A 26,317-nucleotide genomic window follows, 5' to 3' on the forward strand; every position below is an offset into this window, starting at 1 on the left:
GTGTTTTTTTCTGTAGTTTTTGTTTGCGGGAAAATGGTTATTGTAGTGGTTGATTGTTTGAAAGGCAGTGATGTTGCTTTTTGTTCGCCACGCTGGTCCATAATAGACTACCCACAAACTATCTCTTAAGCTGTCTATTGATGTGTTTTGACTTGATGGTGGCTCAACAAACGGTACAGTGAAGGGAATAAGGAAATTGGGGAGGCTTTATTTGTTATGACCATATGTTCACTGTAAATGTTCTATAAATGTTCTGTAGACATAGGTATGATTCTCATTCAACTTTTATATTAAAAGGAAAGAGTTTTAATCAAGTTCAATGGCTATATGAGACAATGATGAATTCTTCTGCCTCATTCTTTAATGAAGGAAGTAATCTTAAATTCATCCATTCATCAATCTCTCATCTTCCACTATATGTTGTCAACATTTTAAATATCAGTAACAACACCATTACTCATTGAACTGATGGTACTTCTTGTATCTGAATCATCATCATTTTTTTTCTTTCTAAAACTGAATACAGTACTAACACTTCTCACACTCTTTGTTAAACTTCTTAAATAGGTTTTGGCATCAAAATTTCCTTGATTTGCTGCTTTTCTATACCATTCCAATGCAACCTTTTCAGATTTTTCAATTCCACCCACTCCTTTCAAATAGAAATTAGCCAATTCACATTGAGCTCTGTCATTTCCTTGTAGAGCTGATTTTTGGAACCATTCAAATGCCCTTGTTAAATCCTTCTTTACAATTCTATTACCATCTTTACAAAATAATCCTAATTTACATTGAGCATCTGCATCAGATTGTTGAGCTGCCTTTTCAAAACATTCTAATGCCTTCTCTAATGATGCTGTTGTACCCTTTCCTAATTCATACATTAATCCTAAATTGTAAAAAGCTTCTGGAACATTTTGCATTGAAGATTTTTCATAATATTCGAATGCAATTGAATAATTTGATTGAATTCCAGCAAATGTTGGAGAATTTGGAATTCCCTGTTCATATAAAACACCAATACTATATTGAGCATGAGCATGTCCTTGATCAGATGATTTCTTATACCATTCAAATGCTTTCTCTTGAGATTCTAATAGAAATTCACCTTCCTCATACATGATTCCAATTCTATATTGTGCATCTGAATTACCTTGGAGTGCTGATTTTTCAAACAACTCGACTGCCTTTTCTAAATTCCTTGAAATATTGGAATTTCCATTGTAATAAATTAGACCAAGATTATATTGAGCAGCTGAATGACCTTGTTGAGCATAATTTTGTTGCATTCTCATGTTGGTGGTCAATTGAGTTTTCAAATTTTCAAGATGAAACTCTTCACATATTTTACACATTTTACAATATGTGTAAAAAGTCATATCACTATCGTAAATACCATATTTAAACCAATCTAAAATGTATGTAAAACATTTTGGGTCACAATCAATAAAATAAATTGGCGAATTGTCAAGAATTTGGTCTTGATTCATCACTTTGACATTTGTCATAGATTGATGGATTGACTTTTGACTAGTTATCATTGAATTTAATAAATTATTTGGTTCTCTATTATTATTAAACGTAAAAGATGCAACCGACATGAATTTACCACCAACATTTAAATTTACTATTTGGTCAACTAATTTTTCGTTATTTTCTTGCATTGCCAATTGTTAACAGTAATATATTAGAGCGGAGATTGTGAATTGAAAGTTGAGTATTTTTTTTGTGATTTTCAAAATCATAATAAAAAACCTTCTTGGCACTACTTATTACCAAATAGGAAATTAAATTTTATTGGAGTGTCATGAAGGGTCCAAAATTTTGTTTCATTCTCATTAGGATGTTAAAAGATTTTTATGGAAAAATGTGAGAGGAATCGAAAGAATTCAGTAAGAATTGGTTTAAGGCATTTGGCAGTTGACAAAAAAAGTAAAATAATTGAATGAGATTATATTTGTTTCATTTCAACATTTGTAGCTGGCATTACATTTCCATTACTCAAATTCTTATGTGAATATTTTCCTGATAATATTTTCACCACAATTGCAATAATAATGATCAGTAATAATAATAAGGGAATTAAGGAAAGAAATGCTAAATAAGCTAAATTATTAGAAGGTGTTGGTTCTGAAAGTGTTGTTTGTCTATCAACAAGGACATTTAATTTAGCTTCTTTCCACATTATAGGTTGCATTAACATGACATTTGACTTGTCGTCATAAACAATCATTTTGGCAATTGCTTGAGTTTCATCTCCAAAACTCATTTCATGATAAATTATTCTATTCTGCACTGATATAGATCTATATAATTCCAAACTTTGATAATATGAAATTTTGATATAGCTCATCACATTCTTACTTGATTGGGGATGTGTGAAATAATTTTCTGGGAAAAGAGCTTCCAATCGAACAGTTTCTCTCAGTTTAGCAGACGAAACATTCCATCTCAGTATTATTTCATCACTGTTAAAACCTTTAAATTGACATTGTTGACCTACAAACGTTGGTTGACAAGAACAAGTTCCATTCAATTGACAATTTCCATTTCCTGAACAAACTTTTGAATCTGAAAATGAAATATTGTAACATGAATATGGAATTGAACAATCTAGACCTGAATACATGACATTTGAACATTGACATTTGTTGTAATCGACACATATTCCATTTTGGGAACAAACAGCATTATCTGTTGCATTCAATCCAAAACAAATTGGAATTCTACATTCAGGACCTGTGTACATTGTGTCATTGAAGCATTTACATGTATCCACATCAATACATTTGCCATGTCCACCACCACAAACATATGGATCATCACTGGACATATCAAAACAAACAATCTTTTCACAATTCACACCACTATATCCATGTTGACATTCACACATATCAAAATCATAACATTGTCCATGTCCAGAACAAACACTTGAATTGGTTGAACTAATTCCAAAACAGGAAGGTGATTTTGGAAGTGCCAACTTTCTAAGATACATATTATCTGCAATGAATAAATCACCATCTGCATTAATGGTCATAGTTTCAGGTCCTATCAATGTCGTATCTGTACCCAATTGATAATTCATTGTTGGATTGGAACTTTGTCCATTTCCTGCTATGGTAATAATACTTCCATTGAGAAGAACTTTGAAAATTCTATAATTGTCTCTATCAGAAATGAAGATTTCTCCTTCATCATTAACAACTACACTTGTAGGACTAATCAGATTCAAATAATATTGAGTAAACACATTTTCCGACTAAACTTACCTTTTAAGGGAAGCATCAATGGCCAAAATTCCATCTTGAAAATCATCCAAAATCTCATTGGAAAATCTTGTTGGTTGTGGAGCAGGAGGTGAATAGATACCATTTCCTGCAACTGTTGTAATGGTACTATCATTTGCTGAAATCTTTCTAATTCTTCCATTTCCAGTATCTTTTTCATATTCGAAACTTTGAACAGTTCAACAACTTACCTGCAATGTAAATATCACCAGTTGATCGATGATAAAATCCACCAGCTGGATTAGCCAACTTGGCATATTCTGGTAAACCATTATCACCACCATATCCAATTGAAGTTCCACAAAAATCTGAAATTATTCCACTTTGTAAATCAACTTTTCTAATTTTGGATGAACCACTCTCAACTATATAAATCATATTTGAATAATCACCAAAAACTTGAACTGGTCGATTTAACATGGCACTTGTTGCTGGTCCACCATTTCCTGAATTTCCCAAACGTGAAATGCCAGCAAATAATATTTGTTGACCTGTTGTCACATCCATTTTGTAAACATTATTGTAAAACACAACTGCATAATAAATATTACCAGAATCGTCAACAAATAACCCACGCGGAACATTAACCATCAAATTTCCACCAATATAATCAATAAATTTCGTATACAATTGACGATCCCCAATTGAGTAATAAATCTTTCTTAATAATCCACCTTGCACATCACCAATATAAATATCCTGATGATTATTAATCTTGGCTGATTTGGAATTTATAAATGGAAATATGTATTGACCATATGTGGCATCGATAGCTCTAATTCCATCACCTGATGAAAAAGAATGACCATTACCAACATAGGTATCAATTATTTGAGTTGGAATGTTGATTCTTCTTACTCTCAATTGACCAGTATCTAAACAAATTAGTTTCGTATAACAAAATTCTATTAGAAATAAAGACATACCTCCAATATAGATAAATTGATCATCTTTCGAAATGTAAACATCTTGAGGAAGCATAAAAGAACTTGTCAATGCATTCATGTTATCTCCATTGTAACCTTGTTGTCCATTTCCCGCCACAAATCTCAAATAACCATCTTTATCAATTTTCTTTACTTTTTCGTTTGAACTTTCCACCCAGAAAACTTCGCCTTGTGAGTTTAGTTTAACTCTTCTTGGTGTGAAAAGTTTGGCAGTTGAAGCTAGGACATTTTGATCATCACCAAGTTTACCACTGATACCTGCTAGTGTTGAAATTATTCCATTAGAATCTATCTTTCTAATGAGATAACTATTTGTATCTGAAATAATATTCGAAATGTTGTGAATTTAAAAACTAACCTGCAATGTAAACTTCATTCTTCTTCTCATCGACATAAACTCCCTGAGGCATTGCTAAGAAGATTTGAGTTGCCAAATTACCAGTGTTAACCAGTTTACCATTTCCAGCAATTGTGTAAATTTTCCCATTCGAAACTTTCTTAATCTTTGCATTTAAAGTATCACAAATGTAAATCTCTTCCTGTTGATTTACATAGATACTATCTGGTGTATTCAAGACAGCTCCAAGTGCAGAATCTCCATCCATAGAATCACCTACATTCGAATAAAATTAACATTCGTCCGTATATTTCTCTCAACAACTTACCATTACCACTCTCACTTCCAGCAACTGTTTCCAAACTTCCATCATTCAACACCTTAACAACATAATTCTTCATTACAAAGTAAACAATTGGTGGTAAGTAAATACTCTTCTCTAAAACAAATATATGATTTGGTTCGTAGGGAGTTTTCATCAAGGTTGAAACGATTCCAATCTTGGAAACCTTTCGAATTCTTTTGGAGGTGTATTCAGCAATGTACATGGTACCATCAGATGTAACATGAATTCCACTTGGACTATTAACACATGTAGTATTACCATAATAACCATCTCCACAATTATCTGTTCCACTAATTGTTGTTAGCATGTAATTATTATCACTACCATTGGACAATGAAATTAACATGGTTGCAATAACCAACAATAGAGATAATATGACAATGATTGGCCATGATAATTTTCTTCTTCTTCTTGTTGAATAACAAGCATTTCGGATAAAAGAAACACTCATTTCTCTTTAATGTGAAAATGCAATATTACACACAGTTGTTCAGATGTTTTTTTGAGTTGAGTAACAATTAGGTTCTGAACAAAGATCTTTAAAAGTGTCTATTGGATTGAGTGCGCTTGTGGTTTCATCCATTTATCCAGCAATGTGAGCGAACCATTTCACTGAAACCTTTCATTTATGAAAGTCTATTTAGGTAAGTCAGGATTACATTTCATGTTTTTATCCGGTCGAGTACTTTACAGTTCTTGAAATTAAATGTTCATTCTTGTACTCAAACTAAAAAAGGTCATTTGTGAGTGAATATTCAATTGAGTAATTCTTTTATTGAGATTGAGGTACGAATTATTCTCCTTGTTGTTGGACTATTGGTTGAAAGAGTGTTGCTATGCATTACAAGAGTGGATGTTGTTGGTATTGATAATGTTTCAATAAAATCTTGTGTAGTATTAGATACACAATTTGATGAAGTGGATGAGATTGGTGAATGACTTGATTGTCTCTTATTTACATATTTTGGGGTGGAATATTTTGAATGATGAGAAGGTGAAATGTTCTCAGCATTGAACAATGAATTAAGTGAGCTAGAGGAAGAACATGATAATGATGGTGAATTACAATGGGAAGGAGCAACAATATTTGAATTGTTTAAAAGTACAGGAACAGCTGGAATAATATGAGTTGTGGAGCTTACTTTGGATGATAATGTAGCAGATACTACAGATGGTAAATAGGAACAAGATAACAAGCTATTATTAGATGTAGCTTTCTTGTTCTTCTGCTTGGTAATTCCAGATGAGAGACGAATCTCACTCTCATAAGGATAACATTGAGTTTTTGCTTGTGAATAGGAAGAGTGGGAGGAAGCATTGAACATTTCAGTCTTGGTTATCATCATTTTCACAGACGAGCTGTTTGGATTCTTGGCTGGTCGTCCTCTCTTTCGTGGCATTTCAGGATTGGAAGATAAGGAAGATGATAAAGGATTGTTGTATTGTCCAACACAAGTATTGTGCTGCTTTGAAGGGGTAGCAAATTCAACGACGGAAAACTTGGTATAGCAACCAGGCATTTGTGTCGATTTGTTTTTTTTTGGATTTGTCTTGTTGGTCTTCGTTAATTGGAATGAGTGATATTTATACAGATTGGCAGCCTTAATAGTAAATATATAGATAGAGGGAGAGATTATTCTGCTGATGTGCTATAATAAATTGTACGAGAGTCAAGAATCAGGGACGACTTTTGGTTAGAGAGTTTCAATTAAGGATTAATGAGCTTGACTGCGAATGCGATGAGACTCCCTATAACGCCTTAATAGATTTGTTTAATGCCAAATAGGAAATGCATTTTTATGCTCAGCCATTTATGGTGGTGTATATGGCCATTCAGAGATAAGGCACAAACTGTACTTTCGGATGACGTAAGGAGGAAAATTGGTCCATCTATGGCTTTGAATCTTTTGAATTTGCGTAGTAATTTAAATATTAAATGAACTACCATTTGTTCACTATGAATAATTCATTTAAGATTCGCTGTATAGATATGGATTCAAAACGCAAGACCGATAGATTGCATTTATAAATCTATATTTGAAGGTTTGCTCGCTCATCTGTTCTTACGATTGATTCTAAGTGTAAAGTTTGTTTCTGTGGCATCATCATTCATCTATCAATAACCATAAATTATACAATGGGTACAGTTTAAACCTTGGATGCGACCATTTCTACTATTCATGAAGTTTCAATCCAAGGTTTGTTTCAAAACATGGAATGTTCCTTCGTTGATATCTCGATAGTTTCAAATGTAAGATTCATTATTGTGAAACATTGGAGAGAGTACCGAGTGATCTTCTCTTCTTATTTTCATATTCCTTGTACCACATGCGATTCAATTTGGCATTTTCCTCAACTGCCCTAAAGTATTGGAAATGGTCATTAATTTGTGCTGGATCCATATTAACAGTTCCACCTCTAGTGTTTAAATGTAACAATTCTTCAAAACTCTGTTGTAATTGTTTGGATCTCTTCTTCCAAATTTTACCAAGTACCATATCTGAATCGAATGGAATGTGTAAATCAGTATAAACTGTATGGATGAAACGTGTTGATTTCTCACCAGTTCCAAAGAACATGTAATTGAAGAGAATTTCAGCATCAACTCTATGTTCCTTATTCTTTCTCAAATCTTCTTCAATTTTGCAAGTGTGGCCAATATTCATATAACAATTGACACTTTCATCATAAATTGAAGTCATGGTGTGAGGTAAATCTCTATTCTTGAATAAACTCAAGTTCATTAAAATTCCCAATTCACCAATTTGAAGAGCCAGTGGTGGATGTTCAGTGGTGTAAATGTTATCTCTATGGTCGTATGCTAAATGATGTGATTTGAGCAAATCATTGGAAGTCTTATTACATGGTGAAATGTATTTCAATAATTTAAAATCATCCATTAAGGTGTTATCCAATTTGAAACGAGTATTCATATCACAATATGTTGTCCAAACATCTTTAACTGAATATGGCAGATGCATTACAATCTTGAACAGTTTCATTCCCTTCATTCTATCCTGACCTATCGAATAGGATGTTTTTGAGACGAATGTTTGCAGTGGATTTGGCTTTTCATGATAGGAAAGTTCTTTCCAATCAGGTGTGTCTTCACTCAACGTATAGGCAAAGAAAATGTCCTTCTCTGTCATGAGTTGAGATTGAAAATCTTTTGGTTTGAATCGAATATCAACATTGTAACCATTAGAAACATTAATGGCAATAGTTCTTGTGTAATCTTTACCCTTCTTTGATAAAAACTTGTGTAATGTAGCAGATCTTACATATCTCGGAAATTGGTCATAACTGTTATTCATTAAATTATTATACATCATTGTAAATAAAATTGTAAACTATTTAACAACTCACCTCAAATCCAACATTACTTGATATTCAACCTTTCCAAACAATGCATGTGGTTCCAAATAATCAATCATCAACATGACATAATATTCATAATGATTATTATTCGAATCATTAACCTTCTCCAAACAATTTGTTACATTCTCCCACATGTTCAATGTAGAATCAATTACAACCTGACTCAAATTCAATCCCTTCGGTCCATTGCCAAAATATGTACTAATTATTTGCTTGGCAACACTCACTAGATGGAGCACCTTCTTTACACATTCATTCTCCTTCCTCTCAACACCACCATTAGAAACTACCAACAGATTATCTTTAGTCTTGTGATAATCCAACTTGTAATGATCGAGAGAATTGAGAAAGAGCAATGGTTCATCATTGTGTTGAAATCTGAGAAATTCTATAAAGTTTTCACGTGCCTCTGGTGCTTTCATCACCTCCTCAAATACAACTGCATAGTGAGCAGGAATAAACTTTGACATTTTTTGTTGTCGTTTCGTTATCGACGTCGTGGTTATTAGAAGAAGATAATCTGCTGCATTTGATGGGTTCACTGAATTTTTGTTCTCTATTAGAAAGGTTAATCTCTAAATGGTGTATCCATTACAATCTAATGATAATTTAGCTTCGCAAAATACAATAACAATATTTGACCATTAATATCCAGGTGTTTCTCTTTAGAATGTATGTCTCGTAAAGTCTTCAACACGATGAATTGTGCTGTTAAGACGGCAGCAGTCTGGACATAAGATGATTTTTGGTTCTTAGATTGTAATGTATGAAATTCTCATGTAAATCTTAAAAAGGTTCGTGTCGGACCTGATTGGGTTATTCAGGTTTATCTTCGTGATAGAGATTACAATGAATTTGTTATCAAAAAAGACAAATATTAATTAAAATATTATTTGATGAGTAAGCTTCATCTCTGTTTGTTGCGGTTAAAGTTATCGTTAGTTTTTTTGATTAAATTTTTTAAAATAAAATAATTATTGAAAAAATTACTCTCCTTTCAACATGACACCATGGTTGGAGCAATGAAATTTTAGTAACAGTTTTTACAAAGACTTCCTTTAATTAAATTTTTCTTTGATTCAGCTCCGGTGTGTTTGTTGATTAAATCTCTGCATGAAGAAAACCATCAACTAACGAAAACATTTACCAAACAATAATAAAAAATGTACAACATTTTCCTACTCTGTGTTGGCATTATTTCTTGATGAATTATTACACACTCTAAGGCTGATAGTTACATCTTATCGGAGGAAAGATATTTTGTTCATTATTCCTCACAACATTTAGCCAAGACAATGTAGTAACAAAAAACAATTTGTACCAACTCTCTCGATTGTTGAATATTCCAAGATGATTCACTGAAGTTTACCATCTTCTCAATGTCATCATCCATATTCACTGCCAACTATCAGCTGTAGAACTTTCAGAAAAAAATGGTCATTCGTACAGAATCTTCAACGTCTCTGTCGAGTGTATTACACGAAACATCATCCACCAATGGATCAGTTTCCAATAGCACATCTAGTAGTGCTTCTTCATCATCCTTCACAAATACAAGTAATACACTCAGATATGGTGATATTATTTCATTGGCTATTTACTTTAATCCAACCATTCAATCATCACAACAACAACAACAAACAATTTCATCATCATCCTTTGATAAATTAAATAATTCAATGATGGATATTTTACATGATAGAAATTCTACTACAACACCATCAACACCAACTTCCAACTCTCCATTTCCATCATCACCATCCGCACCTACTACCACTACAACAACAACAAGCCTTGAACAAATTGTTGGGTTTTTATCGATAAAGGGTTTACCTGGTCATACAAGATGTGGTCTATCTGTTGATGAATCAATTTTAAAGTCTTTTGACAATTCATTGTTTATGGTCTGTCAAGGAGATACTTATACAGCAAGAAAAAAGTTTAACAAATTTCAAAGTCATCTTCAAAGTTTACAAAATTCCAATAATAATGGTGCTGTCAATCATGTTAATAGTACTAATAATTTGAATGCTAGTAGTTATAGTTTTGGATCTTCATTTAAAAATCAACAAGTTAATACTAATAACAAACAACAAGTAATGATTAATAATTTAAATTATCAAAATCAGTTAAATGAATTGAAGGAACGTATGAATCGTGAAGATCAGGAAAATACAATTGAAAAGGAAAGATCGTGGGGTAAACCTATACTTTATGGTCAACGTATTCAATTGTATCATATCAAATCTGGCATGTATTTAAATGTACTGAGATCGAATGCTGATTTGGAAAAATCTTCATTGAAATTATCTTTGAGTGAAGGTGATAGAATGTGTCATTTTCAATTTGCTCCACACTTTAAATTCAGAACAGAAGGAGAACCAATTCGTTTGACTGATAAGGTTATTATTATGAATGAAAAAACCAAACATTCTGTTCACATTTCACACTACAAGTATGTGAGACCAATTATTGTTAGAGATTTTGATAGATATGAAGTGAATGCTAGTAGTCATCCTGGTGATAATATTTGGATTTTAAGATTGTACAGATCATACCTTCCTATGGATCAATTATTTATCAAGGGAGGCGATACAATTCGTATTGTACATCGTGACTTGTTGGGTGCTCTCTATCATCCAACTCCTTCTATTGAGAATACATCTGCTACTGTAGTTTCAACACCAACAACATCTTCAGACGAAAGTTGTTCACTCAACTTGAATGGTAAATATAGTAGCTCTAGTATTACTACTCTATTCCAAATTGAAGGTCTTGATAGTTCGAGAGGTGGAATCATGTACTATGCAACTCCTTGTAGATTTAAACACGTTTCTACAGGTAAATATATTGCTGCTAAACAAGTCGAAGTTCCTGATATTGAAGGAAACTCAGGTTCTCTTATTGGAAATAGTAACAACAATACAGCAACTACTACTGGTGCCACCAATAATACTGCCACATCAACCAATACAGTAAGTGCAGCTAGAAGTGGTTGGAGAAATTTACGTCGTCGTGTTAAAATCAAATTGAAATTAGTCTTGACAGATAATCCTAGAGATGAAGCTAGTGTATTCTATTTGTACTCTTCCGAGAATTCTAATCAATTCACAACTTCTGATCCAATTCTTGGCCAAAGTTTACTTCGTATCAAACATGCTCAATCCAATACATGGCTCAGAGCCAACGATTTGAGTAACAAGATTACTTTTAATAATAGCAATAACAATAGTAATAACTTGATGGAATTATGGTTTGACTTGATTCAAAGAGAAAAAGACGTATTTTCAATGGAACATGTTAATAATACTTTCCAAATTAACTTGATCAAGGAAATTTATCCAATTCTAACAAATTTTGATATTAATTCTCATTATCAAAGAAATGACATTGACATTTTGTTGAATGCTCTCAAGTTAGTCATTTATTTATGTACAGATTCGATACAAGAAGATCCATTGAAACGTGAAGGGTCTCCTCATACTGAAATTCAGAACCACTTTAAAGAAATGAATATTATTGATGCCATCTTTACAATTATAGATTTATTAGATAACAATAACAATGCTATCAAAATGACAAGCACCCCTAGAGACTCATCTCCAATGTTACGTCGTTCTAGTATGCTGACTGATAACAATGAAACAACTGTATATAGTACGAGATTTAATAGTATTCTTGTACAAATGTGCTACAGAGCCATTAAGCAATTGGCTAAACAAAATATTGTCAACTGTACACATGTGCTAAATAAGTATTTTACAACCATGCAAGATCACTTGTCGAGAGACGTTGGAGGTCAAGAGGTTTCTAATGCTCTTGTTGAAATTATTCACAACAATATGGAAGTTTTGGAACAAATTCCTAGTGAGAAGATTAATCACTTTTTCAAATTGATTACCACTAGACAAAAGAAACCACTTTTTGTTTCCTTTTTGTCTAATCTGTGTAGATGTGGAGAAAGACCGGTTACAAAGAATCAAAAACATCTTGTCATGCTTCTTTCTGAAATTGATTGTAGAAACGTTTTCTATCTTCCAGAATATGATGATAGAGATGGTAAAATTTATGTTTACTGCAATGATGTGGATTCTATTGAATCTGAATCTCAAGTAGCAATAGATGAAGGAGTTACAGTCATTGATGAAACCAAAAAGGCAGAGCGTATTCTCTTGTCGGAACTTTCATCATACAATAACCAAATGTTTAGAATTTTAATAGAAGGACTAAGCTTGTTATCTTCTTTATGTGTTGGTAGACATTTGGCAGGTATTAACTATGTTTCTGAATTATTACCATTGGACTTGGTTATGGGAGTTGTTGAAAACGAATCTTATGGTATTGAGTTGAGAAGTGCCATGTGTGAAATCTTAGAATACTGTTTCCTTGATAACACCTCAACTGGTGAGTGGCCTGCAATTAACCTGAGTCGTCCACTCGATCATGGCAATGCAAGAGAGGGAGCTAGAAATACCCAAACATCATCTAATAAGAAGGGTCAAGTTGAATTTGTTGACTATAGAAATAGATTTAAATCATTGAGATTATTTTTAATTGAATTCTTCCAAGCCAGTAAGAATTATCAATTAGAAGCAGAAAGAACACCACTCATTTACAATTTAGTCAAAATCAGCTACAAATGCCTAATTTACCGTATTTTTAATCCATATGGCAACGATAGCGATTCACTCCAATTAAAGGCTAAGCTGGAACCAACTAATGCACCAATGTCTAACTCTGAAAGCTTTAAACTAATTGTAGAAGGTCAGGATGAGTACTTGTACTCCATGAAGGAAATGGAAGAATTCTTTAGTGCTTTATTGAAGACTCTTGATTCAACCAATGATAAGGGTGATAGAGCTACCATGTTTGATGACATTGAACAAAATTTAAATACCATGAAGATTAAGAAGAAGATTCTTGATATTTTCCTCTATGCTATGGATTTAAGAATTGACTATAGAATTTCTCTTATTATTACTGCCTACAATGCAAGAAACAAGATACTTATCACAGAAAATCAATTGAATGAATTCATCAAGAAAACAATTTATCAACCTGTTAACTTTTTCCAATTTGATAATGACAGCAGTGGCTCATACAAGAACTTTGCATTCCCACTTTTAATTTTATTTAAATATCAAAATAGAGAAATTCCAGAAACAGCTTTGAAACTTTTGCAAAGATCTTTCAATCAAGCTAAGGAATTGAAAGAAAATTTACAAAAGGTTTCAATTTTAATTTCACAAAAATCAAGAAAGGCTTATCAATTGATTTATGCACTCTTTAATAGAATTCAAGTTCTTGTTTCTACAAGTACCTTCACCGGAGGTGATACATCTCCTGATTTTACCCTATTCAAAGACACTTGCTCTCAGTTAGGAAAATTAATGAAGGAAATTAAGGGTACGAAATCAGCATTCCGTAATCTTGGAGGCCATGAGCTTATCCTAAAGTGTTTGAGTACTTCATATCCTCAATACATCAAGGATAGGTTGAGTTTGTGCTGTATTGAATTGTTGACCGAGTTTGTAAGAGGGGACCAGAAGAATCAATTGGAACTCTTTAGAGAATTCAGATTCTTATTGGAAATCATGTCAAATCAACTGGATACAACCGAGTTGTTGACAGAAATAGTACGTGAAAATGATCAAATCTTACTTTCAATGATCGACCCATTACTGATTAAATTATACTTGGAAAAAATAATATCAGTAGGTGCCAAGTCCTATCATTTAAACTTTTTACGTATCTTGACATGTGACTCTATGGGACATTCAATTCCTGCCAATCAAAACGAAATTATTAATAATTTGAAAGAAGATTACCGTTCAATGATTGTTCTCTATAATGAAGAAGACTCAATGAAGGAACGTGAACGAATGATCAAAAATAATGACCATCTTATTATTGGATCTGATTTGAATTACCATATTAACCTTTTATATTTGTTGAGAGATTGTACTCGTGACAAGGTTGGTCTTGCTGAAGGATCTGTACAGGCTATTTTACCATTCTCTGAGATGTTGTCTCATTTGACTGACTGTTATCTTATTCCTCCAGTTAGAGATCCAATGATGAAACTTTTGACAGAGTTGTACTTTATTACTGAAAAAGAGTCCACTCAAGATTTGTCTGATGTTAAAATTTGGAAACTTTTCCAAAAAATCAATGTTGAAATATCAACTTGGCTTCAAAATGATGGTTGTATGAGATATCCAAAGGAATTTGAAGATGCATACTATTCTAAATATCCAGGAACAGAGATTCGAACTGTTTCAACTAATAACACAAATCAATCAAATTCTGATGAAACTAACAGTGAGGAGGTATTCAAGCGTGCATTCTTCAATGGATCTGATGAAGAAATATTTGTCAATGATATTTACATTTTCAAAGTTTTACTTCCTTTCATTGAAAGCTTCTTTGAAATGGTTTTCAATAAGGATGTTAAAAAAATGTTGTTGCAAAAGGAAAATAAGGAAGAAATCAAGACCATTATTTATGATTTATTGAATAATATCACCCAAATTTACCTACATTGCTCATCCCATCGTGAAGATGTCAAGAGATGCCACATGTCCATTCAAAAGATTATGATAACATCCGACATTGATGTGGACAGCAAATTCAAGCAACTTACCAAATTGGCTTTGGCTAAATCATCTACTGCCATGATGATCAAACAAGAATCTAATAAGGTTATGAAGCAAAAATATGCTGTTAAGAATATTGAAGAAGATTTCTTGCTCAAATACAAGAATTTCCTTGAAGAACTTGAAAAGAAAGGATTCTTCAAAGAGAAGGAACAATCTGATTTACCAAAGTTTGCTCAATTGCTGCAATCACATATTGAAGAATACTTACCAAGACTTGTTATGGTTCTTAAAATAATGATTGAAAATGGCGTCACAAGAGAAATGCAAGAAACATTCTTGGATTCAATTTCTACAATTGGTGCCATAGTACAACAGTACAATGCCAAGGAGGATTATAACTTCTCTGTACAACATTCCATTCCTGAATTGGTTCTCTTTTTGATTTGTTCAAGCAATAATGTATTTTCCAAACATGGTTTGGAGTTGGGAATTTCAACACTTGATGGTGGTAATATTGAAAATCAACAACTTTATAATCGTCTCTTGAGAAGTGGAAATTATGAAAATTTCTTTGTGTCTATCAAGAACAAGATTAAACAATCCATCTTGGAAGAAAAAGAAATGAGGAAGAGAGGAGCAACAAAATTGACAACCGAGTTGACATCCTATGCATGGGAGGTTTTAAGATTCTTACAATTGTTGTGTGAAGGTCACAACTTGGAGAATCAGCAAATGTTGCAAGATCAATCATCATTCAACAGAATGAGTATTGATCTTGTCAGTGAGTGCATAGAATATGTGATCCACTTGTTCAAATATCTCAGTGCTTCCAACATTGACAAGGTTATTCAGGCCTTCAACTCTTTGAATGAATTTGTTCAGGGTCCTTGTGAACAGTCAATCCGTACTCTTTCATACTCATCAGGTTTATTTACAGTATTTAATGACATTGTTGAAAATGATATCATGATTGACAAGTCTTTACAAACTGAACCAACTGGAGCTTCTTTTGCAATGCATCAGTCACGTTCCACTTTCCTTCTCAAACATCAATCTATGGCTAATCAAAATGCTAATCTGAAAGCTGTAGAATTGGTGGATCACATTACACTTAAGAAGGAAATGAACTTGTTAAAGACAGCCATTATCACACTTACAAGTATGTTGGAAGGAGGAAATAGATTGGCCAAGAGAATGGAAAGAAAATATCTCAACATCGAGCCTCTTATCGAACGTATGGAACAATGTGCTGATATGTGTATGCAAATGTCGTTCATTCAAAGTTTGATCATCAAAAGAAGAGAATTTAAAAAGTTTTCATCTGGAATTTTTGAACAATTCAGAGCTAACAAATCAAATATGGATCAAATGTTGTCATCAAAACTCAGCAAAGATTTTGGACAACTACCAATAGAAAAGAAGCTCAAGTACTCAAATGATGTCAACCAGTATATCAGCAGGATGAAAGAATATGTTATTGAAGAATGTGAAGAGATAGGAACTAGTATTTACATACTTCTTAAATATTTAAATATTGAGATGGCAGATAGTTTTGAAGATGAGGACAGTGTTAGAAGAACTATAGTTTATCAATATTATCAAAGCTTGACAGGAAGTATCGAAATTATCCGTGATTCTAATATTGAAATTGTTAACTTTAAAAAGCCACACATGTGTCATAATTTATTGGAACAAACGAAGGATGAGTTTGTACAACAATGTAATCGTGAAACAGCACAAACCAAAGTTGCAGATCTCTATGAATGGACCTATACTGTATTCTATACTGAAATGTTGCATTTAGAAAGGTATAGACAGAATGCAAATGGTTGGGAATCAAAAACTTGGAGATTTTTGGAAAATTACTGGAAGTATATGAAGAATTTATCCTTCCTTTTCTCTCTTTGTATTAATATTATTGTGCTCATATCTTTCCACAAGAAGTATGATGTATTCTCTGGAAATCTACCTATTCCTGGACAAAGTTATGGAGATAAAGGAATTGATGGCATGATTATTACCCAAGGATTCAAGTGGTGGGGTGTTGGTATATTGGTTATTGTGTTAGGTATAATTCAGCTCATCACAACTCTATTACTGATATTAATTTATTTGAGATTCTTCCTATTATTGAATGTGAAAAAGAAATTTGAACTAAAGAAAGGAGAAACATGGGAAGATGCTAAAACGAAGGATGACTTTAAGAAGAAGCTAATAATTAACATTCTCTCTGATAAGTACCTCTGGTGGTTGATTATTTACTTCTTGATTTCACTGATTGGTCTGTTTGTTACTCCACTGGTTTATTGTCTCCAGTTGTTTGAAGTAGTTACTTTGAGCCATGTTTTGCAAGATATTGTATTTTCAATTTTTGAAAACAGGAAGAAATTCTTCTTGTTCTCAATCCTTACCATTTTCTCTCTGACTGCCTATGCTTTTACAGTATTTGCCTTCAAATGGGAGCAATGGATTATTGGCACAACGAATGCGTGTTCCAATACCATACTGTGTTTTGCCACCACAATCAATTACAGTGTTAGAGCTGAAGCCTTCTTGGAAAATATTATGGACCCTCAACCGAATGACGTATTCAGATTCTTTATGGATATTGTTTTCTACTTTATTGTAGTAGTTATTTTGTTGGATGTCTTGTTTGGTTTGATTTTGGACTCTTTCAGCGAACGTCGTGAAGCTCGTAACAAATTGGAAAAGGAAAAGAAGGAGATTTGCTTTATTTGCCATAATGAAAAGAGTAGATTTGATATTCATGCCAATGAAGGTATCAACTTTGAAACTCACATTATGAATGAGCATAACATGTGGAATTATGTCTATTTCCTCATTTACCTTTCCCAAAAACCACGTGATGAATATACTGGTACTGAGCAATATGTAGAATTGAATGCAGCTAAATTATCATTCTTCCCAACCTTGAGAAGTAGAACTCTTGAATTGGTAGAAAGTGGATTATTGATGGAAGAAAAGTTACAACCTGACCATACATCCTCCTCTGCTGATTCTGATGATGAGGATGAAAATGATTCTCATGACAACAGAGCAGATTTTGACATTTCTCAAACGCAATCAAAGAAGGGATCACTTACAAAGATGAATGATGACTTTGAATCTATGATTAACAATAAGGATAGTTTGTTATTGTACATTTAATAAATCCAATAAACCGGTTTATTTGCAAGAAAAACAAGAACATGCTGGTATTATTTGGGAAGAACTGACACAATGGTCAATTTTGACAAGCGTGGAGGTGCTGATTTGTTCTGGAAAGTCAAATTGCACATTTCTCTTTACCCTCTTGTAAACAGCATTGGATTTAATAAACTCTTTGATATTTTGTGAATTACTAGTATTCATGTGATATTCAATTTTGATAAATTCAATGGCTTTCAGGTAGTTCTCTGTTGCATTATCGTAAGATTTATGACTGGTGCAAAATTCTCCAAAGAGTGAGAAAACTTCTTGTAAGTGTCTATAACATTGTATCTTGGAGGTGGTTGTGTCAAAATTGTCATTACTCAAAGCTTGTTTAAAGTAATTTATCGATTTTTCAAAAACGTGAGACTTGGTCAAAAGGGTTTTGGTTTCACTAGCATTTTCGGAATTGATGTAAACTGTTTCTATATATCCAAACTCATCAATGTTTAATTTACTAAATATTGTAAATAAACAAACTCCAATAGTATCACAAGTATGTGATTTAAATGATGTCGAGTCTCCTATTTCTATTAAATATTTAAATAAATCTATTAAATGTGTATAATTCACATAAATATCTTCCGAATCCATTAGTGCTTGATCAATAGATACTATTCCGAACTTGTGATAAATATTCATAGTCCTATGCATAAAATCAAAATAAACATTCTTAAATTCCAACAATCTATTTAACACCTTCAACATTAAAACAATATTTTGATAATGCTCGGCTTGTTCAAATAAATTTAAAAGCTCCACTTCATTACATTCACTAATATCACCCAGTAAACGACTCGATTTTTTCAATGATTTTCTTGGTGGTACAACCTGAGCCTTCGGAGGAGATGCTGTAATTTCCTTCACCTCCTGTTCTTCATCATCAGTTTTCTTCTTCAATTGTTTAATGCTGATCGGAGAAAAACTGGTCGAGGCTTCTTCATTGTTGTTCATTTTTTTTGATTATTATTTGGAAATGAAAAATGGCGCCATAATTGTCCAAGGCTTGAGGTTTAATTAAGGAATCGACAAGTTATTCCATCGGTTCTTATATTCCCGACCAAAGTGACTTGTTAAAAATCAGTGGAATCAATAAACAATTGAACCAGATTGGAATCTAGGATTGGAGGATGTGGACAGATAAAAGTTTATTCAAAATTTTTTGATTTATTGTGTTGATTTCTTCTTCTTTCTATTAAAACATGAACAGAATGGCCAATAGATAAATTCATAGACATCCAAAACTGATTTCATATTCAATAGATAGAGAGTAAGCAATAATAGGATCCATATCAAAATGAGTTCTGATATGAATTCCAATGCCAAACTACCATCACCCATTGAAAAACTAGTTGACTCTGTGTTGAATTGAATATTCTCAACGGAAATCAATATGAGAAAGATGCACAAGACAATGAATGAAATTGTAATGAGCATTATAAATCTGGTAAATTTGAGAGATTTGAATGAATCAATCTTCTCCTGTGCATTCTTTGTTCTCGTCAAATCAAGGAATAATTTCATTCCAAATCCAAATATGGCCAAGCTCAAAACAATGAGGATTGTAATGAAGATGAGAAGAATGATACCAGTTCCCAACACTTCATTCAAACTAGAGGTGATAATATATGAAATTGCCACCGATAAGAAAAATCCCAATCCAACAAATAATAAAACTCTGAGTGGAATTAAGAGTTTTGGATCTGTGAGTTGTTTTCTCTTTTCACTGAATGCTAAATTGACCCACAGCAAGGTTACTACAAAGACACAAACAGTGATGAGGTAGTACACGATGGCAATGATTAGTCTGGTTCTTTTAAAATCCTGAACTCCTAAAATTACTGCTCTAGCTATGGCATAGCCAATTATGGTGAGTGAAATCATAACTTTCAAAATTAAGGTAAAATGTTTTACAGAAAACCATGTAAATTCTGGATAAATATCAGAATCCTTTTCAATACCCATTGATCCCTCTTCACTGCCAGTCCACAACGATCTAACATAGGTATTGAACTTGACAATTAAGTTTCTAATAACTTTGAATATTCTCAATTGAATAATAGAAGGAATAAGTGAAACTGTAATTGACACAAATGCAACAATAAATGCCAAAATAACTACAATATAATGATAGGCATAAAAAGCTCGTTTCGAATGAATCAAATTACAATTAGTGGCCCACAAATTCTCCTCCTCGCAATAACACATAATAGTTGTGGTGTTTCCTCTATACGAATCTACAAAAGGACTACTTTTCGAATTGCCACACAATTGTGTTTGATCATAATCTGGATTTTGAGCCATTATAATATCAATAGTTCTGTCCACTCCTCTACACTCTGAAACATTCCACATTTTCATTCGAAACTCATTACTCACCACATTACACAACATGCAATATCTCTGAAAAACATAAGAAGGAAGGTCAAGACAAATTTCCTGACACGTTGTTTCGTTCCAATCGGGATGACCATTCCTTGCAGACTCACAAAAATCATAAACTAAACTATCCATCACAACTTGTTGGTTATTTGGAAAGGGAACAATGTAGGAATCGGCTACAAGAATCTTGTTGAAACAAGGATAGGGAGTTGTGTTATTTTCACATGGCTCTTGGAAAATAAAGGGACTGTAATAGAGTGAATTATTATTGGCAGTTGAGTTGAGTGAAGTGTTGTAATAGAGTTGTTGTTCTTGTCCTAAACAATTATTAGAAACTGATGTGAATAAACAAAAAAGAAGGACAAGAAGAAGAATACCAAGGTTGTGAGACATTTTGTTTTTTCAGAGAATTGACCACGTTCCATTGGTGGTCTATCCGTCTCAATTTGGTAATTGATTTGTGAACAGGAAACTCTGCAAAAACTGAGCAATTTGATAGGTGGAACAATCCATACCCAACAGAAGAGAGAAGAATTTCTGTTTCATTGAAGCTGTTAATTGCTTGAGATTCATTGTTTATTCAATCTGCCTCCTAAATAGAGCATTGATTTAACTATATTTGTGAACATGAGAGTTGCTCTTTGTTTTGCAGTATCTGACACTTGAGATATGAACGGATCATTTATTAAGGAAGAAAAACTAATACAGAAATTAAGAGTGAAAAAAAATGAATCAACAACCCTCAACTCCACAAAGCCAAACAAAACAGCAAATGTTCTTGTCCACCCTTAATCCAACGGAATATTTAGATCAAATGTTGGTGACTGCTCACTTGAAGAATGCTATTACACAGAGTAGGTTTCCTAATATTTTCCGAGGTATTTAAAATTATAAAATAGTATTGGAAATGAGACCCGATGATCCACTAGAATTTATGGCGGAATAGTAAGTGGTTTTTTGTGAGAGTAATTAGTATTTACATATTCTATATCTGACCATAGTTTTAGTGAAGCTGCAAAGGAAAAGAAGAAAGTTTAATTGATGCAATCCAAATAGTACCTGTTTGAAGAGTATTAATGTTAGTTACTCGCTACTTGTTGAGGTGTTTTCTTCTTTTTGAATAGACCTACAATAGGCCAATAGAGAAACTCATAGGTATCCATAGCAGAGTTATGATTATACAAGTAGAAAGTTATCAAAGTAAGCATCCAAATCATAACGAGTTCAATAACAAATTCTATTGCCAATCCCAAATCGCCTCGAATAAAATTCACACCAAAGTTTTCTAATGAAAATATTATCAATAGTACACACAAAATGATAAATGACGTGGTAATGAGAACTATGAATCGTGTAAATTTCATTGAAACAAAGGAGTCAATGTTATCCTTTTTGACTCTTGTAACTTTGTAATAGAGAGTAAAACCTGCAATAATAATAGCCAATCCTAACACTATTAAAATAGACATGAAAACTAGCAAAATTGTTCCTGATCCAATATTCAATGCCAGTATTCTTGTAATGACATAAGCAGCTAAGACTAGAAACATGAAAATTAATCCCACAATATAAATCACTCTGAGAGGAATCAACAATTGATCTTCTGTTTTTTTCTTTAACTCTTTAACCATCAAATTAATCCATAAAATGCAAATTGTAAATGTACTAATTGTAATCAGGAAAAAGACTATTGCTAAAATTATTTTGTAATTGCTGAAATCTTCCACTATGAATAAAGCTATTCTAGATGCAAAGTATCCAAAGGCAGTACATGGAATAAGTAGATTTAACATGAATATGAAATGCTTGAGAGAAAATGCTTGCTTGGGCAGGAAAATTTCAGAATCACTTAAAACCAATCTCTCGTCTCCCTTAAAGGCAACCCTAACTAAATTATTGAGTTTTTGATTTAAAACTCTCACCTTTTTGAATAGTCTCGACTGAATTAGGGTTGGCAAGAGAAGCACAGAAAAAGAGAACACAGAAATGAGGAATGATAGAATAATAATAATGTAGTGATAGGAGAAATAAGCAAGCTTTGTGGAGAGGTAGCCACAATTGGATGCCCAATAATCCCCCTCCTCACAATAACAAATAGTAACTGTTTGTTGAATTAGATAGAGAAGTAAAAGAGAACTTTTCGAACTGCCACAAATTTGGGTTTGATCGTAATCTGATGATTTTGTCATGGCCATATCAATTCTTCGGTCAGGAGCTGGACACTCAGTAACATTCCACATCTTCATCCTAAATTCATTACTCACTACATTACACAACATGCAATAGTTTTGGAATGTTGGATTTGATGATTTAGTACAAAGCTCTGTGTAGCATTTTGTTGCATTCCAATTATTTCGTGTGGCATAATAGTGGCAAATATCAAATCCTCTTGGTCCAAACGAAACAAGTTTTTCATTTGGGAACAAAATAAAGCTTGAAAAGATGGTTATCTTGTTAAAACAAGGATAGGGTGTAGTGTTGTTTTCACACGGTTCCAAGAAAGCATTGGGACTGTAGTAGAGAGGTTTGTTGTTTGCGGTTGTGTTGAGTGAAGTGTAATAGTAATAATTTTGTGATGATTGTACATTTGACATTAAAAGCAGTAAGAAGGCAACCACAACAATCATAACAAAGCAATTGAACATGTTTTTTGATTTGTGAAAGCGTAACAATCATACACTCATATTATGAGCCCTTCTGTTGAAACGTTTTGCAGATCTACAAACAATTGTTTTGCCTTACCATAAATAGAAGGAACACTCAGAGATGTAACAGAGATGTAATATTACCTCTCTGAGAGGCATTTCCTTGAGTTCTTTAACAAGATGGGCTCTGATGAATATTAACCAAGTTGTCTGTTTTATCAATTACTGACTATCAATTGATAATTACTTTTGTTTAAAAGACTCCCTTATTGTCTTCTCCATCTCTTTTAATCCTAGAGTAACACAAGTTGAGTTTTGGGAGCGAACTTCATCTACACAATCAAAGAGTAAGCCTACTTTTTCATTCTCTAAAAGGTTTCTATTCACTTTCTCTGCGCAGTCAGCTACTTTTCTCTGGCAAGAAATCATCAATGCCTTATAGAAATATTCCTGTGAAGAGGCTAAACAAAACTCATTTGACATTGATATCAGATCTTGGTCCTTGTTTGCTCTAGGTTTAGATTCTAAACAGTTTAACAATCTCTTCTTCACATCAGGAATAGAGATACCCAACATGGTTTCCAACTCTTCCTGATTGTTCACATCTTGGTAAGATCCCTTATTGGCTGCTTTCCATTCCCTCATACGATTAGAAAATTGTGGCATAAAATCTCTGAACCTACTGCCTCTCACATTTCTAACAAAATTCTCATTTGTCCGTGTAGTTCCATCCAATATTGAGGAATCACTTTCAAAGCAATTATCAATTTTAGCTAAAGTACTATCAATTTCATCATTTTGTACATTGAAAGAATTTCCCTGAATCAAGTTTATGTTTGTTAAACAATTTTCCTTTTCTTTTTGTCTTTCCGCTTCCATCAAGAATAAACAAGACCAATTAAATTTCATCTTGAATTCATAAGGTAAATTCTTAATACCATCATGTTTTTCCATCATTAATTTACACTTGTTGTGATCTCCGAGTGCTCGAAGAAAGTTTCTCGTCTGAGCAATCTCAGCCTTGTACTGTTTATCGTTTTCCTTTGGTATCGACATTTTTTTAAAATTGCTTGTTCCGAAATTATATTCCTCTTCATACACATACTAGACTATTAGAAAATACAAAGAAATAAATTATAGAGAGGAACTAATTTTCAAAGCCTATGCTAAACATCAAGCCATTCTTCATCTTCACAAGCAAATCATCATTATATTTTTTAAAAATAAAAATTTAAAAAAATGTTGAACAGACTTGCCCGTGCCTCTCGTGGTATTCATCATCAAATTTCCACTCCTCTCATCATCAACCAAACTAGATTCTACAGTAACTCTCCATCCTATCCAAAGAATGTCATTGAACAAAAGGTCATCGAAATTCTTACTAAACACGATAATATAAAAACAACACCAACAGGTACTTCTCATTTAGTGAAAGATTTAGGTTTGGATTCTTTGGACTCTGCTGAAATTATTCATGAAGTTGAAAATGAATTTGTTCTTGAAATTAATGATGACGTTGCTTTCCAACTTCAATCTGTCCCACAAATTGTTGAATTCGTATACAAGGAAACTCATCATCATTAAATAATTTATTAAAAGGGTGATTTAAATAATGAATTTAAACTCGGATTCTATGTTGGGACTTGAATTAGTATTAATAATCGGATTAACCTATTGGTTGACATTCTATTCATCTTGTCTTATGCTAGCAATAGTCTTTTCAAATTCATCTTGCTCTCTTTGCTTTTTCTTTCTCATTTCGGTCTTGTACTTTCTTGCTCTGGATATATATTGTTCTCTACTGATTCTATCTGCTTGATGAGGGTTTGCAAAGATTCTGGCTATTGTCATTCCTGTTTGCAGTGGGATGTCTTTCATTAATTCATTACTCAACAGATTAATCTGTTTTGCATCATAGGTTACTCTTTCCTCTTGGCTCATAATCTTTTCCTTTTGTATTTTCTCTTCATTTAAAAAGTATGTCACTAAACCATCTCTAAGCTCAGCATCCCTGGCAGAAGAGATTTCCTCGTTTTGTTGAGATTGTGGTAAACTCTCTGCAGTTCCTCTGACTGTGTGTTGATCCTCTGGCAGTGATTTAAGGTATTCGTATTGTTCATAGCTCTTATTAAGATAGGATAAATCAACATTTCTTCTCCTTATTTCTCCTTTCAATCTTGCCATTTTCAATTTTTCCAAGTCAGGAAGAACTGGTTCAACGTAGTTCTTCCTTTCCTCCAGTGCATCTTTAACATACTCACTCGGTCTTAGCATATGTACGATATGTTTGTTATGAGAGTTGAGTGATGGATCAATGAATCTAAAGTCATTTTCTCTTCTTTCGTACGAGATGGATAACGTCTCCAGATCAATATTATTGTCTATATCATCAAATCCAAGTAATCTGAGAGTTGTCAAATACTCTCTTTTAATATGTGTCTCTCCTTGAGTTTTTCTCTTTGGAGCTCTTAAATAAAGTGGTCTCGTGTAAGGGTCATCAAAGTTGTTAGGTTCTGGTGAATGTGAATAAAGGAAATTTGTCCTCTGATTCAGAAAATGCTGATAGTCCTTGTCATTTTCGTCATCATCAAATGTAATGTACACTCTCTCGTTAAATTGAACTGATTTCCTTTCCTTTCCCCTGCTTTCGTCCGAGAGTGGTTCCTTAAGTATTGTTTTGTTACCTCTTTTTTGTTGTCCAAACTTTAGAGGAGAAAGTCTGTTCCCCCTTGAAGTTGGAGAATCAACAGAGTATTTGGAAGGTGAATTATTAAATAAGGGACTTCTGGGATATTTTGGTGTAGCAACTTTTTTGAATACAGTCTTCTTTAGACCAGGATTCTTCTCGATGGTTATTGTTATGTTTTTCCTTGCATAAGGATTTCTATATACATATGTATCCTCATCCTTAGGAACATCAATTTTCAATTCCTTTGGAATTTTTGGTGGAGGTTGATGCTGCTCGGTAGAGGAATTTGTTGGATCAATGTTGACATTAAGAAACATCGACTTCCTTGGAGTCAATGTATCCCTTTTGGGTTCATCAAACATCCAATTTCTCTTCGTTGCTGTGCTGGAGTGGGCCAATCTCGGTGCAGTCTTTAAATCTGAATCTGCTGTTGAAGCCCTGGCCTGGCTTGTTTTTAAATATGGTCTTCTCTTACTGGTCATATGGATTGTATC

General features: G+C 33.1%; 10 protein-coding genes across 10 annotated transcripts; 2 read left to right on the forward strand and 8 right to left on the reverse strand.

Moving 5' to 3' along the window:
* Positions 1-431: 431 nt before the first annotated feature.
* Positions 432-1,295, reverse strand: NAEGRDRAFT_75566 (uncharacterized protein; the record flags this gene model as incomplete). The annotated part of the gene is made up of 1 exon (XM_002669433.1): positions 432-1,295. The coding sequence occupies one exon, from the start codon at positions 1,293-1,295 to the stop codon at positions 432-434; it is 864 nt and encodes a 287-aa protein (XP_002669479.1).
* A 656-nt stretch (positions 1,296-1,951) lies between these two features.
* Positions 1,952-5,371, reverse strand: NAEGRDRAFT_75567 (uncharacterized protein; the record flags this gene model as incomplete). The annotated part of the gene is made up of 6 exons (XM_002669434.1): positions 1,952-3,221; positions 3,273-3,441; positions 3,482-4,195; positions 4,217-4,555; positions 4,596-4,850; positions 4,903-5,371. 6 exons carry the CDS (start codon positions 5,369-5,371, stop codon positions 1,952-1,954), a joined length of 3,216 nt encoding a protein of 1,071 aa, XP_002669480.1.
* A 304-nt stretch (positions 5,372-5,675) lies between these two features.
* NAEGRDRAFT_82132 (uncharacterized protein) lies at positions 5,676-6,440 on the reverse strand (the record flags this gene model as incomplete). Its single annotated transcript, XM_002669435.1, has 1 exon — positions 5,676-6,440. One exon carries the CDS (start codon positions 6,438-6,440, stop codon positions 5,676-5,678), a length of 765 nt encoding a protein of 254 aa, XP_002669481.1.
* A 485-nt stretch (positions 6,441-6,925) lies between these two features.
* On the reverse strand, positions 6,926-8,772 carry NAEGRDRAFT_59927 (uncharacterized protein). The gene is made up of 2 exons (XM_002669436.1): positions 8,287-8,772; positions 6,926-8,223 (listed from the first exon to the last, which is right to left on the reverse strand). Exons 1-2 carry the CDS (start codon positions 8,766-8,768, stop codon positions 7,182-7,184), a joined length of 1,524 nt encoding a protein of 507 aa, XP_002669482.1. The 5' UTR covers positions 8,769-8,772; the 3' UTR covers positions 6,926-7,181.
* A 959-nt stretch (positions 8,773-9,731) lies between these two features.
* Positions 9,732-18,094, forward strand: NAEGRDRAFT_59928 (inositol 1,4,5-triphosphate receptor; the record flags this gene model as incomplete). The annotated part of the gene is made up of 1 exon (XM_002669400.1): positions 9,732-18,094. One exon carries the CDS (start codon positions 9,732-9,734, stop codon positions 18,063-18,065), a length of 8,334 nt encoding a protein of 2,777 aa, XP_002669446.1. The 3' UTR covers positions 18,066-18,094.
* A 1,180-nt stretch (positions 18,095-19,274) lies between these two features.
* NAEGRDRAFT_75571 (uncharacterized protein) lies at positions 19,275-20,882 on the reverse strand (the record flags this gene model as incomplete). Its single annotated transcript, XM_002669437.1, has 1 exon — positions 19,275-20,882. The coding sequence occupies one exon, from the start codon at positions 20,880-20,882 to the stop codon at positions 19,275-19,277; it is 1,608 nt and encodes a 535-aa protein (XP_002669483.1).
* A 686-nt stretch (positions 20,883-21,568) lies between these two features.
* On the reverse strand, positions 21,569-23,134 carry NAEGRDRAFT_75572 (uncharacterized protein; the record flags this gene model as incomplete). The annotated part of the gene is made up of 1 exon (XM_002669438.1): positions 21,569-23,134. One exon carries the CDS (start codon positions 23,132-23,134, stop codon positions 21,569-21,571), a length of 1,566 nt encoding a protein of 521 aa, XP_002669484.1.
* A 243-nt stretch (positions 23,135-23,377) lies between these two features.
* Positions 23,378-24,190, reverse strand: NAEGRDRAFT_54176 (uncharacterized protein; the record flags this gene model as incomplete). The annotated part of the gene is made up of 1 exon (XM_002669439.1): positions 23,378-24,190. One exon carries the CDS (start codon positions 24,188-24,190, stop codon positions 23,378-23,380), a length of 813 nt encoding a protein of 270 aa, XP_002669485.1.
* Positions 24,191-24,373: 183 nt separating this feature from the next.
* NAEGRDRAFT_75574 (uncharacterized protein) lies at positions 24,374-24,718 on the forward strand (the record flags this gene model as incomplete). The annotated part of the gene is made up of 1 exon (XM_002669401.1): positions 24,374-24,718. One exon carries the CDS (start codon positions 24,374-24,376, stop codon positions 24,716-24,718), a length of 345 nt encoding a protein of 114 aa, XP_002669447.1.
* Positions 24,719-24,820: 102 nt separating this feature from the next.
* On the reverse strand, positions 24,821-26,305 carry NAEGRDRAFT_54177 (uncharacterized protein; the record flags this gene model as incomplete). The annotated part of the gene is made up of 1 exon (XM_002669440.1): positions 24,821-26,305. The coding sequence occupies one exon, from the start codon at positions 26,303-26,305 to the stop codon at positions 24,821-24,823; it is 1,485 nt and encodes a 494-aa protein (XP_002669486.1).
* Between the last annotated feature and the right edge of the window lie 12 nt (positions 26,306-26,317).

The sequence above is a fragment of the Naegleria gruberi genome, assembly GCF_000004985.1.
Source record: "Naegleria gruberi genomic scaffold NAEGRscaffold_82, whole genome shotgun sequence".
Classification (NCBI taxonomy): Eukaryota; Heterolobosea; class Eutetramitea; order Acrasida; family Naegleriidae; genus Naegleria; species Naegleria gruberi.

Excerpts from the sequence above, each read along its gene's own strand:
- NAEGRDRAFT_59927 (XM_002669436.1), bottom strand. The coding sequence starts at position 8,768 with ATGTCAAAGTTTATTCCTGCTCACTATGCAGTTGTATTTGAGGAGGTG. Across the intron at positions 8,224-8,286 it reads CAAGTAATGTTGGATTTGAG|TTATGACCAATTTCCGAGAT; the intron begins GTGAGTTGTTAA and ends AATGAATAACAG.